The sequence below is a fragment of the Rhinolophus sinicus genome, linkage group LG02 (assembly GCF_036562045.2).
Source record: "Rhinolophus sinicus isolate RSC01 linkage group LG02, ASM3656204v1, whole genome shotgun sequence".
NCBI classification, from domain to species: domain Eukaryota; kingdom Metazoa; phylum Chordata; class Mammalia; order Chiroptera; family Rhinolophidae; genus Rhinolophus; species Rhinolophus sinicus.
Genome location: NC_133752.1, coordinates 86866322 through 86882149, shown reverse-complemented (window position 1 = coordinate 86882149; position 15828 = coordinate 86866322). Strand labels below are relative to the sequence as shown.

Here is a 15828-nt window from a genome sequence, read left to right as displayed (position 1 = left end):
CGGTGTTGCCATCATGGATGGGCTGGGATGTGCACCCCACTGTATTTCTCTCTCCACATCTTTAAATGGCTGCACTGGATGGGTAAGAGCAAGACCAGTGAATTCCATCTCCCAACAACCTCAATGGAACCAGCAAATGTCCAAAAAAAGTATGAAATTTAATTTTAGACAGGCAAATTCAAATCAATCCCTTGGTATCAGTGGAAAACAATTGGTTCTACCGTAGGAAACACCATAGTAGATCTGCAAGTGCAAAAACAATTTTCAAGGCAGTACACATGCAATTTGAAGATACTTTATTAAGATCATAGGTTTTCCATTACATTTACTTATAAATCCTTACTAGTTCAAAAGAAAATAAATAATAAAAATCTATATCTTCAGGAAGCTTTTAACAACATAGTTTTGTAAATCACAGATGTTTCCATGTTTGTCAATTTTCAATTATTACAATTTAGATACATTCAACCATTACACAATACCAGGAATGTCAGCCTTCAAAACTCAAGAACATCTATATCGGTAGGTAAAATAATGGTAAAAAATTATATTTCATTTTCACCTTTATAATTTTAACCGACTTTAATTTGTTAATCATGGGGATACAGAATTTTTTTTTTTTCTGATCTTGTGTTTTATATATATGGACTTTAAAAAGTAAACATTCCTCTTCTCTCAAATAGTGACTGATACTGTCTTGGGAGCAGGCTATTCAAAGAATGAGTACAGTGGGGCACACAGAGCTAGTTTCCTTGCAGGAGAAGGAGGTTGGGGGTGCAGAAAGTACAGAATTAAGGGCCTTTTGCTACAGTTATCAACCAGTCCTTGGAGCTGGTTCTGCTTTATTAAATTGTAACCAGATCTCTTGGAAAGCATCAAGGTGGCCATGCAAAGGTCACTTGCAAGACCATGTATACAACCTAATAAAAGATTTCTCAAAGTGCCCCCTTTCCTTTTCATTATTTTCAAAATATTGCTCAGCTCTAGTCTAAAAGGGGAGAAAGGTTTGGACAGTTATATTTTTGTAACACTTCCATCACCAAGAAATAGGACTCAGTCTCTACCACCTTACACTATCTCTACCCCCACAGTAATGAGGCAGTTATCTGCAAATGAAAAAAAAAAAATCCATATAGATATTTCAGAACCAAGAATTTGAACTGCCTAAATTATTCATATGATTACCTAAATTATTATATATTTCTTATTACTCTTTGTATAGGAAATGTTGATTTATAGGAAATTGTAGTCAATATTCAGAGGAGAGCATTCTATCCAAACCATCTACATAAGACTTGTAGTTTCTTAGACCAGCCACACAACTTTAAAGTATGGCTTTAGTATTAGATTTGGCAACCCTCCCCTACCTTTTCAAAAAACTATATTGCTTGCTATTTAGTTCATAAACTTAGAGCTTATTGTTTGGATTATGTTATTAAAATTTAGTCTGATTATGTAAATATTTTGGTGTGAGTGTGTATCAAGGCCATTGCGTAGTTTTTGTCTCTGTTTCTAATATGCAATTTGACATGTCTGAAGGAAATCCAGTGGATAATGCTATCAAATGTACAGTGCACATGTAACACACTAGTGGTTCTATCTGTGTACAAATAAAGGTCAAATATTTACATGGAATGTTGACCCTGACTTATAAAATTACTATTTTAAGTTATGCCATCTATACATACAATTGATTTTATGAATAGCCCATTTGATAATTAAAAAAATATGCCTTTCAAATAGTTCATAAATATATAAAATTTCACTACATTCTATTTTTTCTTTAAACATGACATCTAAACTCTCTTTACAAACCAACAAAAATATTTTTTTGTCGTTTGAAACTCACAGATGCAACAATTTTTGATTGGCAGGGTCTTACTGCATGCAGGAATGGCAGGACGTGTTCTCTGATGTAACTCATGGACATTTATAGTGTTTTAAACTATGTAATTTATTTGCTGAAGATCAGTAGTATCAAAGGAAAATGACAGATCCCATCTAAATATTTACATTAGAAGACTCTTTCTTAAACTTCTTTAAAAATAGCAAGATTTTTAAAGTATCTGGCCAGTGTTAAGAATTATTTTGATGATGAAGAAATAAGTTAACATTACATGAAAAGTTTTATAAAATACATTTTAGTGCAACTTAAGTATATGGTGATCAAGTGTGCATATTTGAACATTTTTCTTTAACTGTATCAGTAACATGTAAAACCTCCTCTTTTAGAATAGGTATCACATTCTTATAATTTGTTGGGAAAATCCAAAGCCAACTTAAAAAAACAAAACACCTTTTTGGTGACTCCAGAAATGTTGTCTGAGGATATATAAATAAAAATGTCCTTTGTAATCATTTCTTACCCCAAGATACGACCATTCTAAGATTAATGCAGTAAGGAAAAGTTTTTAGCTACATATATAATTTTAAGTCTATCTTCCCTTATTAAATATCTGTTGAGTCACTGATATGTACTCATAAGGCCTTCTTAAGCTATAACATGAAGGCCACTCAATAAGGCAAGTTTTCAGTAATTCCTTTAAGAATGATTTTTAAATGCACATGCTGTGCATTTCTTGCATAATGTTGTTTTGTTCAATGTGAGTTTTGTTATAATGCTGATGAGATGCCATAGGAAATTAACTTTTGTTTATATCAATTAGTCTTCGGTAATATTGGTTTTATTATACAGCATTAAATACCCACTTTTCAATGACGTTAAGTGAGGAATTACTGTATTGTGTATACGTAATTTAGAATGGAAAGAAGACTCCTTACTGGCCGCAGAGGTGAATCTATGATGATCCCCCCGAAAAACACCAAAGCTGTCCTATGTGTCAGCAGCTGCTCAAGGCTGCTAAGTTAGTATCTTCAATTGCTAACATTCAGACTTCATGGCAGTGACCATGTCTGCTGAGACCAGCTGAAGCACTGAACTCGAATACACATTCTCTAAGTATGTGTCTCTAAAAAGTTCAATCTCATCTTGGAGATAGAATTAGATATTAAAGACATCCGGAAAGTTCAAAACTTTGCTCAGAATACACTCCTGTGCAAGTTTCGATTCTGGATCTTAAACATTGTGTTGTAAAAAGAGGCAAATAAAACCAATACTCAATTGTAACCAAGATTGCACATCTACGACGGTGATATAGATTTTAAAATACCCTACCACCAAAATGGTAACTGATTTAATCATACACTCTACCAAAAAAAGATGATTATGGAAATTTCCCTTAGTTATGAATGTAACCAGCTCACTGGGACCCAGTGAGTCTCTGTCTCTAATTTGTCAAAAGTTGCTTTTAGCTCTTTGAATGCCACGGTGAGATCATCGTTTATTATAATTTTGTCAAAGAGATGACCATACTGACTTTCCATTACCTGTGCTGATTTAATCATTTCTTGAAAGTCTTCTTCCTACAAAAGGAAGTTTGTTTGGTTTTTTTAAAGTGGTTAACCAGGCAATTACATCACTTCACATCAATGCAAACATTCCAGAACTGGTTTATCTAATGCTGATCTGTGTCAATTCTCTCACCTCAGTTTGATAGGAAAATTACCCTCTTTAATTACAAGTTCTTCAGAAGTCATCATGTCTATTATCACATTTGGGATTTTCTTGTAACTAAACTGCTCAGACAAGAGTCAAAAACTCCTGTCTTACCTGAAGTTCAGGATAATCATTGACTAACTTATCGTTATAGGGACATTTCAGTATTAAAATAGCTATGCAGGAGGGGTGGGAAGTCTTTCACTCTGATGCTGCATTATTTATGCCTATTCATAGCAATGAATTTATAACATAAATTACTTTTTCAGAGTTGGATACATTTATAAAAGGGCAGTTGTCATTTCCTTTTCATGTCTCATTAGAAGTGGGTCAGGGGCCCTTCATACTCATATTTTTGAAACCAAAAGGTATTTGAGTTGATTATATAACTCAAAACTATGTTAACTATATTATGTGTATATATATAAAAATGTAAGTGAGCTAAATCCTAAGACTATTATCATTTATTATCTCCATTGAGTACCTTTAAATGTATAAATAGTACAATAACTTTACACTGCAACATACTGAAGTAATTTCAGAGTCCACATTTCAGTGTCACAGAACACTTCACAACAGAAAATTTAACTTTAGTGTTAATCAAGAGCCCTGAGTAACTAGTATCATATGTCAGTACCTACTTAGCATGGATATGTATTGTCAGTATTTTAGGGAAAAAAAATAGTTATCTAATATTAAGACTCAAAAACATAATCTATATTTTGTAACCACAATATTGTACAACTTAATATAGACTAAGGTTAAAGATAACTTAAGAGAAGAAGGGGAAGGAAGAATAGCTCTTGACATCTAATTTCTTTGCTTTCAATTTTTGATGCTAGAGTAGAATATATTATCTTAAGGTTAAAAACAGAAAACAATAAAAGGCTTGCCAGAAATCATTATAATCATTAACATACCACAGTTGCCATTTTGTAACAACACTCATAGGAAATACAAATACAGGGTACTATTGAATAATAATACAAGTCTACTTGTCTTATACAAAAAATGATGCTTTTTCTTTTACTATGCTAAATAAGACTGTTGATGCAAAGAAATACAAAAGGCAAATTATTAAATTTTTCATCTAGAGTATTAATAACAGTAACTGACTTTGGTATTTTTCCCTTTAAAAGTAAGGCTAGTCTGAAAACTAAGTAGTCTAACTTTTATATAACTGGCCAACAAAAATGTTATTAGTATGCAAAATAGTTATGAGTCAATGTAATATGACAATCCATCCATGGAAGCACAGAAAGCAATTACAGTACAATCACGCAAAATGTATGTACCTAAATACAATTCTATATTATAGATTTTTGGGGTGACAACTTTATCTATTATAGTCTTCCTATGGCAGTTGCTACTGCATATTTGATTTTAAGTATTGTTTGTGTATTTTCACTGAAGCATCATCATACTTACTGTAAAGGGCTTTGCAGCACCTTGGTCATCTCTGCTTGAAATAATCTTTGCATTTTTCCTTGTTTCCCTCAAACGCTCTATTGATGGAGGCTTTATAAATATCACATAGGGCTTAAATTCTAGTGTCCTTAAATGCTTCACTGTCTGCAAGGAAGAAAATAAGGTTTCTTATAATATCACAAGTGACTTTTACAATCAAACTGAATTTTATTTCTAAGGAGAAAATTCTTTAAAATTACTTTCTAATTAGGGTCAGTAGGTCTTTCAGTCTATTATTATTTAATCAGTTGTTGACAATTAAGTGTCATAAACACCCTGAAAAAATAATGGAGAATGTAACTTGCCTTTAAAATTGTTTTTGAAAAATGCCATAATTAATATTGAATAGAAGTGGCTAAAAATACCATGAAATTGGTTTGAAATCACATACCTACAACTTGTTAAACGTTCTGTATATGCAAGTCTTCCAACCATCTCATTTAAGGCTCTTCCCGATCTCACCCTTCACAGTGCACTAAAAGGGCAAGCAGCCCGCTTTCCATGAAGCTTATCAACACTCCCCTAGCAAATATTTTACATTGTATACACCACTCTTCTGGGTACTCATTTGTAATCAAGGGTGGCTGATAAAAGGGAGAAAATTGAGACCGCTCCAGAATGTGAATATAAATCACAAACTCCCGTGAAAGGTTAGACAGACAGGTTGTGTGTGTGCTCATGTGTATGGTGGTGGTGGCAGGCAGGGGGGTGGGGTGCAAAGGATGGAGGAGCTGGTGAGACGCTGTGAATGTAGAGTTTAAACCACACCAAGGGAGTTGGGAACAACTAGACCCAGGACCTGGGAGAGAGGTTCTGCACAAGCAGGAGTGTCCCATTCATCACTGGTGACTAAGTTAGGAGTCAGCCTTCCTACTGACTCTTGGTTAAGAGGTACAAAGGGCTTCTCCAGATCATTCTGGCTCTTGGAGATTTGCACCCTAGTGTGCAACCACATGTGGAGGGAGAATCTGTGGCCTCTGGGTAACGAAGAAAATGCTGTGGGTTGCGTTCCTGCTGGAGGTTATACGGTGTGACAAGGAATTGAATGGCTTCATCCACTGGCACTCTCAGTCCACTGTGTTCATAAGATGTCCCAGGGTGCCAGGGAGAGATCTGTGTGACAGCTGCAATAAGGATCTTGGGCATACCATTTGTGTGAAATGCCTCGTTATGTCTACAAAACCCAAATCTAGGATATATATGGAACCAAAATCAAAGGAGGACCGAGGAAAAAAATGTCCATTGTTAAAAATGATAAATACTTATACTAATACGTATGAATTCATTACAAATACTATATATTTTTTTTAAATACAAACTACATAGAAGAAATATGTAAGAGTCATTAAACCTAGCAAAAACTGAATATAAACAAGAGTTACAGAGAACTTGAGGTTTCCCCTACTCTTCTTTTCTAATAGTAATTAACCAATGGTCCCCAAAATTCTTACTGAACAATCCGTTTACTACTTTATGTTGATATATACTTTGTCCTGGAGTATCAGATGATTTATTATGTCATGACAAAAAAATAAAATAAGGTGATTCTTAGTCTGAGTTTAGATAATTTTCTTGTTAATAGCATCAATACCAAAACATTAGAAGTAGTTGATATTTATTGAGAACTTACTAGAAGGCAGAAACCACTCGAAGCGCTTTACATGGATTAGTTCATTTAATTCTCACAGTAACCCAGTGCTGTAGGTATAACAACCCAGAGGTTTAACTAGCTCTTCTTTTAATGTAATTTTAAAAAAGTGATTGGCAAGGCTTTGGTAGAAATATTAAATGATGAAAGAATGTCAAGAAGAAGGTTTGAAATGTTATTCTACATACATAGATGTATAACAGAAAAAATGATGAGCTTTGTTACTTTATGAAATAATAGGAAAAAATATCAAAGAGGAGCAGCAGTTCAATTTAGGGATTAAAAATTATAAGCTCTTTTTCTCTTAGAAGACATTTTTTTCAAATATAATTAAATACATTTTTGATACCCCTTTGTATGCAAGATGATGTATAAAATACAGAAATATATAAAACTGTGTCACTGCCCTCAATAAACTCCAGATCTACTAGGGGACATAGATAATATTCCCAAAATACTTGTAGTTTAAGGGATTTCACAACATAGGCTCATGGCTAGAAATGAAGAATTTTTAGCAAGTACCCTTAATCTGTGTAATTAGATTTTGACATTTCTCTTAAGTAAATAAAAATTAAACTCAATTGTGATTTGGTCATTTTCAAAGCTACTTCACTACATTTTATTTATATAACACCATTCATCAAGAGTATTACATTTAATGCTTACATAATGTAAATTAAGAATAATTTATTAAAATAAGCTTCATATTGTAGATAAGTTTTATACCTGCCAATCCTATCATTTCAAATGTTAGTGATTTATTTTTAACAGTAAAAAACTTGAAGCATCCATAATATACAGAAATATAGGAAACATTAATTAAATTATGAAAAGAAACTGGGTTGAAGCCATTAAAATTATAATTATAAAACAATACGGCAACATAGAAATGCATTTGCTATAATAAATGGAAAAAATTGGACAGAATACAATAGTCGTTCATACTTACACTCTGAGTTACTTTTGCACTAATTTAAAAATTGGTATGAATACAGAAATGTGGAAGAAAATGTATAAAAACAGACAATGGTTGTGTTGGGGAGAGACAGCTGTGGGCAATTATTTTGTTCTATTTTTCAAACTTTTCCATAATATTGCATAATTTTATAGTTAAAAGAAATCCACCACAAAAACACATACTTCGTAATATATGAACAACCAAACAAATGAAGTCTAGTATTGGCAGATGAATTTGTGCGGTTACATCAACATATAACACAAAATATATTTTGACTGACTCAGAGGCAGATTCTATTTTTCTATATTTTAAATGATTACTGTAAATCGGCCAATTTTTATATTCACAATAGAAAGAATAAATAGTTGAGTAAATACAGACGTCTACTTTTTTCCTCTTAAGTTCCTTAAAATATATATGAAGTTATAATATTATCTGGTGGAATTTTCAATGTATGTAAATACAATATATTTGACAACTGCAAAAGAGTAGGAGTGGGCGCGGTAAAGGGCTTATATGATTTCAAGGTTTCTAAATTTTATGTGAGATGGCACTAAGTTAACTCTATGTAGATTGTAAATGATTAGATATGTGCATATGTAATCCCTAGAGCAACCAGTGAAAAGGTAATACAAAGAGATAAGCATTGAGCCAATAGGTAAATTAAAATGGAATACTGAAAACATTCAAATAATCAAAAAAATGGTAGAAAAGGGGAAGAAAATGAAACAAAAGAGAAGATTAATGAAAAACAAATAAAACAGTAGCTTAAATTAAGTCATTTCTATAATTCAGTAAATGTTAATGGTCTATATATACTCCAGTTAAAAGGCAGAGATTTATAGAAAGGGTAAAACAGCAAGACCCTAGTACATGCTGTCTACATGTGTACAAGACAGACACATAAAATATAAACATACAGATAAATTGAAAGTAAACAGACGGAAGACAATATACAGTAAGTCCAAACTTAATATTGTTGATAGGTTCTGTGACTTTAAGCAAAATGACACATAACAAAACCAGTAAACGAGAGTTAAATTTCTAAAGCATCTCATCAATGTTATAACTAAATGATGTTGAACAAAACAATGTTATTGAAGGACCTGTTGTACAATGTAAATAGAAAGCGTAAGAAAGCTCAAGAGGCTACTTTATTATCAGATAAAAGAGACTTCAAGACAAAGAGTATTACCAAAGATAAAGAAGAACATTTCATAATGATAAAAGGGAAATTGATAACAATTATAAATTTGTGTGCACATAACAAAGCTTCAAGAACATGAAGCAAAATTTGGCTGAGTTATATGGAGAAACAGACATTTTCAAAATCAGAATAGGAGATTTTACTGCTTCTCTCTCAACAACTGATAGAATTATACAAAATGTCAGTAAGATACAGGTGGTCTGAACACCACCACCAACCTCCCGGGGCTAATTAATATCTGTATAACATCACATTCAAAAACTTCAGAACACTGTTTTCAGAACATTGTTTTCAAGTATGCATGGTGCATTTATAAACAGTAAGATAGATCATATGCTGGACCATAAAAAGACTCAATAAATTTAAAAGAATCCACATCACAAAGAGTATATTCTATAACCACAAAATAATTAAAAACCAATAACAGAAAGATATCTAGGAAAACTTCAAATATTTGAAAATTAAATAATTTACTTCTAAGTAATTGATGCTTCAAAGATAAAATAAAAAAGGAAGTGAGACATGGAATATTACTTGGCCATAAGAAAAGATGATATACTGCCATTTGCGACAACATGGATGGATCTTGAGATTATTATGTTAAGCAAAGTAAATCACACAGAAAAAGCCAAGAACCATATGACTTCACTTATATGTGGGACATAAAACTGAAAGCAACAACTGAACAAGACAAACAATAAAACAAAAACTCACAGACACAGACAACAGTTTAGTGGTTACGAGAGGATAAGGGGGAAAGAGGGATGCTAGAAGAGGGTAAAGGGGGTCAAATAAAAAAAAAAAAATCAAGTGAAATTACTGCGTATGGTACTCTGGGTAAGTCAAAGTATCCTTCCTAGCCCATTTTCTTTTCTGTGAAATGGAGATATTACCCATCTTTACTGTTTTGGGGAGCATGAAATATATAAATTAAGACAAATAAAAGAGTTGAATACACAGTAGGAAATTAATAAAGTCATTATTTTCCTTTGTAGTCTGTTTTTCCATCCTCTTTTGTAATTGCTCACCTGTAAACTTAATTAAGGGTATGTTTTGTAAAATTTTCTAATTACCTGTATATTGCAACTCAGCTTTTGTAAGAGAAGTGAATAATTAAAGTAACAAAAAAATCAAGTGAAATTACTGCGTATGGTACTCTGGGTAAGTCAAAGTATCCTTCCTAGCCCATTTTCTTTTCTGTGAAATGGAGATATTACCCATCTTTACTGTTTTGGGGAGCATGAAATATATAAATTAAGACAAATAAAAGAGATGAATACACAGTAGGAAATTAATAAAGTCATTATTTTCCTTTGTAATCTGTTTTTCCATCCTCTTTTGTAATTGCTCACCTGTAAGCTTAACTAAGGGTATGTTTTGTAAAATTTTCTAATTACCTGTATATTGCAACTCAGCTTTTGTAAGAGAAGTGAATAATTAAAGTAAAAAAAAAAAAAAAAATCAAAGAAACTATATAATTCCAAATTTCCACATTTTCCTTTACTTTCATCTCTGTTGGTGGAAACTGTCAGTCCTATAACTTATAGCTGAAAATGATTACAAACAATAATTTGGAAAAATGTAGTAACAAGGAGTAACTTGAGGTAATAGAAAACTATAATTTTAAAATAAAGTTGAACTCTTCCAAAACTAGAGAACATTGCTAAAGGCAATATACAAACTGCTTTTTAAAAATAATAAGCTTTAAATAGATGTTTTTTTTATAAATGTTTGTAGAATTGGAAAAAGAAGAGTCTCAGTGAAACCTGTTTTAATCATAACAGAGTAATATTGGACATAGGCAGTTCAAAAATTAGAGATTTATAGAAGAATCCACTTTAAAGTTCCTAATTTTTTTTAAAGAAACACACTTATTTGATACAAATCAAGAAAACTGCCTACTTTCTTAAAAGGAGATAAAAATAAACATTTTAATTCTTTTGTCTTCCTTAAATATACTAAAATGTGGATATTTTTAATTTGGAAGAACTACCAAAAATATTGTATGAAAATATTTTTTTGTATCTTAAAACACTGGATTGGTTTGACCAAGCAAATATTTAACTAGTTCAATTGCTACCTTAATTACAAGGAAGAGAAATTTTTAATATAAGTGACCTTTTAAAGATGACAAAAAAAAACCAACAAACCATGTAGACATTAATAAAAGCTAAGCAGCTGAAAACTATTACACAATGTTAGGGTCCTGACAATAAAACATTGAAAATTACCATTAAAATCAACATTTTTAATATAAAGCCAATGCTGTTATAATTATATAAATCCTAACAGACATGTAACAACCATGTAGTAACAAGATCCTAAGACAAAATTACTGTTGAAATGACGCTACCATAGTATGACAATTATAAAATTATCTCAAAGACAATGGAGGATAATTAAGATCATCTTAAAGCAACAAGTAAAAATCTTGGGAAGAGGTATAAATTGAAAAGAAATTCCAATAAAAAACTACAAAAGTTACTGAGATCTGAAGCAGATAGGGAAATCAGCTTCTATACTCACCTTTATAAAAGAGTGTCAGGGGGTGAAATCACTTGTGAAACAGGAATGTTATCATGGATTACATTTACCAACTGTATAGATGCTAATTGTGTATACGAAGGGGAAAAGGCTTTTGAACAAACTAACAGAAAATTCATCTCTGGAATATTATACGATCAAAGTCGCTCTCAATAAAACTTAAAAAAAAAGTTCAAATGCCACAAATAACCTTGAATCTTTCAACTCATCTCAAGTTAAAAATAGAAATTCAAAGTACCCAATAAAATCATGGAAGCTAAAAAAAGTCATGGAAGCTAATATAAAATTTAAATTTGCGATTTCCAAGAAAAACAAATTGTTAAGGTTTTAAAAAGGTTTCCTGATACCACTGACAATTTCTTTCTAAAGCATAGCACAGCATTACCATAAAAAAAGAGAAACCATAGAATTTAATTTTCTGTTAGCCAGCTAATAAAGAAATGAGTTCTTACACACTTTCAAAATTATGAGAAAATACAGTATGCACACATAAAATTGAATATAAAAATATAGTTCTGAAAATAGGGGAAAATTGGATTTGAAATTTCAATATTTTTTTTAAGTTGAATCTATGCAACCTAAAATTCTCCAAGCAGGAATGGTTTCTTTCTGTCAGAAAAAAATATTTCCAAGTAGAATTCCAGACATGTTGAGATTATGCAGAGTTCTTTCTTGTTCAAGAAAGAACCTGTACCACTTCTGAAAGAATGCTTCTAAATGTTCTTTTTATATAAATTTTACTTTTTGGAGAAACATTAAGGCAGTATATTTAGACATAGCTGTATTTACCTATATAACATCCTTTAATAAAATGGCTGAATATTGGTGGAAATGGGAATTTTCACGAGATTTAAAAAAAGGCACTATGGTTGAGGATCAATGGTGCTTACACATAGGAGAAATAAGAAATAGGGTTAGGAAAAAAACATAGAAGTAGAGATGAGTAAATAGCATTTAAAAGAAATAACAGCAAGTGGACAGTTTTGTTCTTATTGAACTTTATGGTAAACACTTCAGTTAAATAGAAAGAACAGTCTTAACTTACATAAGTCCCAAAACTGATCTTGTTTTAAAAGAATGCATGAAGTACTCCAGCAAGGACAGAAGTGGAGAAAAATTGATGATTTTTCAGGAAATCATTTGCAAGAAATTATGTTTGAAGACAGATGCATGATAAGCAGTGCTTTGTGAAATGATTATAATGAGATGTCTATAATGAATTAACCAGAGGAAGAACATTTTATAATTCTTACCAATGTTTAAAAAAATTATTCTTCATATGAACTATTTTGCACAGCATTAGGAAAAAGGAGAATCTTTAAAGCAGACCATTGTACAAAATTACTCTCTAGACGCCAACAGAGACACAGCAAAAATACGCTAACTTCCACACCATCCACCAAACCGAATTAAAAAATATACATAGTATACATATATACATATATATAATTAAATATAAATGAAATATATATATATATATATATATATATATATATATATATATATATATATATATATATATACTGTGTTTCCCTGAAAATAAGATCTAGCCGGACAATCAGCTCTAATGCGTCTTTTGGAGCAAAAATTAATGTAAAAGACCCGGTATTATATTATATTATTATTACAAAGACTGGGTCTTATATTATAGTAAAATAAGACCCGGTCTTATAGTGAAATAAGACTGGGTCTTGTATTAATTTTTGCTCCAAAAGACGCATTAGAGCTGATTGTCCAGCTAGGTCTTATTTTCAGGGAAACCCGGTATCAATGAACAATCCCGGAACAGCGGATTAAGACAAACCAAAGGTTTTAAAGCCATCATTACAACACATGATGCCAAAGTACAAACCAAGTGTGATATGAGAAGCAGAAAATCAGAATAAATGGGAGCCAGTTTACCACCTGCAGCAAAAGAAGGTAATGGCAACTGAATCCATTCAAACAGAGCAAGGAGGCTTTCCTGGTGTGCACAGCCTGGCATCTCACTACATTTGCATTATAACCATAATAATAGCTGAAAAGCAAAAAGCACTCCCAAATCAAGCTGGGAAAGGAGCATCAGCAGCATCTGGGAACTTGTTAGAGATGCAGAATCTCTGGTCTCACCTCTGATGATCAGAAACTGCATGTTAACAAGATCTTTAGGTGACTCAATGTCTATGGAAGTTTGAGAAGCCCTGGAATAGGGGCTGGAGGTCAATGGGAAGGGGAGAGCTCCGCCCTTGAACGCTGACACTGCTGCTGTCTGTACTATCAAAAACTACTGAGGAGCAGTCCCTGAAATCTGAAGACAGAGCAGGTAAGAGGAAACCCAGTGCCTTTCCTTGGTGCTGGGAGAATTAGCCCTGGTGGGATGCCAAAAAATGAGAATAGACTAGGGAGGGATAAAGACCAGAAAAATCAGCCTAGGATACTTTAGGAATGGTTGGAGAATTTTAAGGAGAGGGAAAATGAAAGAGAAATGACATGTCCGATGAGCGGCCATGCCTGGATAGCGCAGCGGAAACAGAGCAGACGCAACAAGCCTGTTGACCTGACCCCAGGAGGGTGAGGGTGGGCAGGGTCTATGTGAACAAGTGGTGAGATTTTTTTAGCTTGAAAACTTTAAGCATGATGTTCTTTGAGGTTAAATCCTTACTATCTCACTTATTTCGTAAAAATTGCACACAAAAGCAAACACTTACCAACCAACACAACAAGTCTGTATTTCTCGTTACTTTGTCGCCGATAGGGTGTCACTTCCTCATATGTGGGTACATCAGCTGTATCATACTGATCACTCTTCTTGCATTCATACATGGATTTATTTGTTTTCTTATCTTTTCTACTGAGACGGAAACATCTTCTAAAACCAGCTGTAAATACAAAAAAAAATCAAGTGAAATTACTGCGTATGGTACTCTGGGTAAGTCAAAGTATCCTTCCTAGCCCATTTTCTTTTCTGTGAAATGGAGATATTACCCATCTTTACTGTTTTGGGGAGCATGAAATATATAAATTAAGACAAATAAAAGAGTTGAATACACAGTAGGAAATTAATAAAGTCATTATTTTCCTTTGTAATCTGTTTTTCCATCCTCTTTTGTAATTGCTCACCTGTAAACTTAACTAAGGGTATGTTTTGTAAAATTTTCTAATTACCTGTATATTGCAACTCAGCTTTTGTAAGAGAAGTGAATAATTAAAGTAAAAAAAAAATCAAGTGAAATTACTGCGTATGGTACTCTGGGTAAGTCAAAGTATCCTTCCTAGCCCATTTTCTTTTCTGTGAAATGGAGATATTACCCATCTTTACTGTTTTGGGGAGCATGAAATATATAAATTAAGACAAATAAAAGAGTTGAATACACAGTAGGAAATTAATAAAGTCATTATTTTCCTTTGTAGTCTGTTTTCCATCCTCTTTGTAATTGCTCACCTGTAAACTTAATTAAGGGTATGTTTTGTAAAATTTTCTAATTACCTGTATATTGCAACTCAGCTTTTGTAAGAGAAGTGAATAATTAAAGTAAAAAAAAAATCAAGTGAAATTACTGCGTATGGTACTCTGGGTAAGTCAAAGTATCCTTCCTAGCCCATTTTCTTTTCTGTGCAATGGAGATATTACCCATCTTTACTGTTTTGGGGAGCATGAAATATATAAATTAAGACAAATAAAAGAGATGAATACACAGTAGGAAATTAATAAAGTCATTATTTTCCTTTGTAATCTGTTTTTCCATCCTCTTTTGTAATTGCTCACCTGTAAGCTTAACTAAGGGTATGTTTTGTAAAATTTTCTAATTACCTGTATATTGCAACTCAGCTTTTGTAAGAGAAGTGAATAATTAAAGTAAAAAAAAAATCAAGTGAAATTACTGCGTATGGTACTCTGGGTAAGTCAAAGTATCCTTCCTAGCCCATTTTCTTTTCTGTGAAATGGAGATATTACCCATCTTTACTGTTTTGGGGAGCATGAAATATATAAATTAAGACAAATAAAAGAGTTGAATACACAGTAGGAAATTAATAAAGTCATTATTTTCCTTTGTAGTCTGTTTTTCCATCCTCTTTTGTAATTGCTCACCTGTAAACTTAATTAAGGGTATGTTTTGTAAAATTTTCTAATTACCTGTATATTGCAACTCAGCTTTTGTAAGAGAAGTGAATAATTAAAGTAAAAAAAAAATCAAGTGAAATTACTGCGTATGGTACTCTGGGTAAGTCAAAGTATCCTTCCTAGCCCATTTTCTTTTCTGTGAAATGGAGATATTACCCATCTTTACTGTTTTGGGGAGCATGAAATATATAAATTAAGACAAATAAAAGAGTTGAATACACAGTAGGAAATTAATAAAGTCATTATTTTCCTTTGTAGTCTGTTTTCCATCCTCTTTGTAATTGCTCACCTGTAAACTTAATTAAGGGTATGTTTTGTAAAATTTTCTAATTACCTGTATATTGCA

The 15828-nt window shown here is 32.2% G+C and overlaps 1 protein-coding gene across 1 annotated transcript in view; it reads right to left on the bottom strand.

The window, feature by feature from the left end:
- Window positions 1-279: 279 nt before the first annotated feature.
- MPP7 (MAGUK p55 scaffold protein 7) overlaps window positions 280-15828 on the bottom strand; it is a 240377-nt gene continuing 224828 nt past the window's right edge. The window contains exons 14-16 of the mRNA XM_074324831.1: window positions 14068-14238; window positions 4985-5151; window positions 280-3423 (exon numbers count right to left, since the gene is read on the bottom strand). Of these exons, the coding sequence (XP_074180932.1) occupies window positions 3244-3423; window positions 4985-5151; window positions 14068-14238 (518 nt within the window). The 3' untranslated portion in view covers window positions 280-3243. The remainder of the gene's footprint in view (window positions 3424-4984; window positions 5152-14067; window positions 14239-15828) is intronic.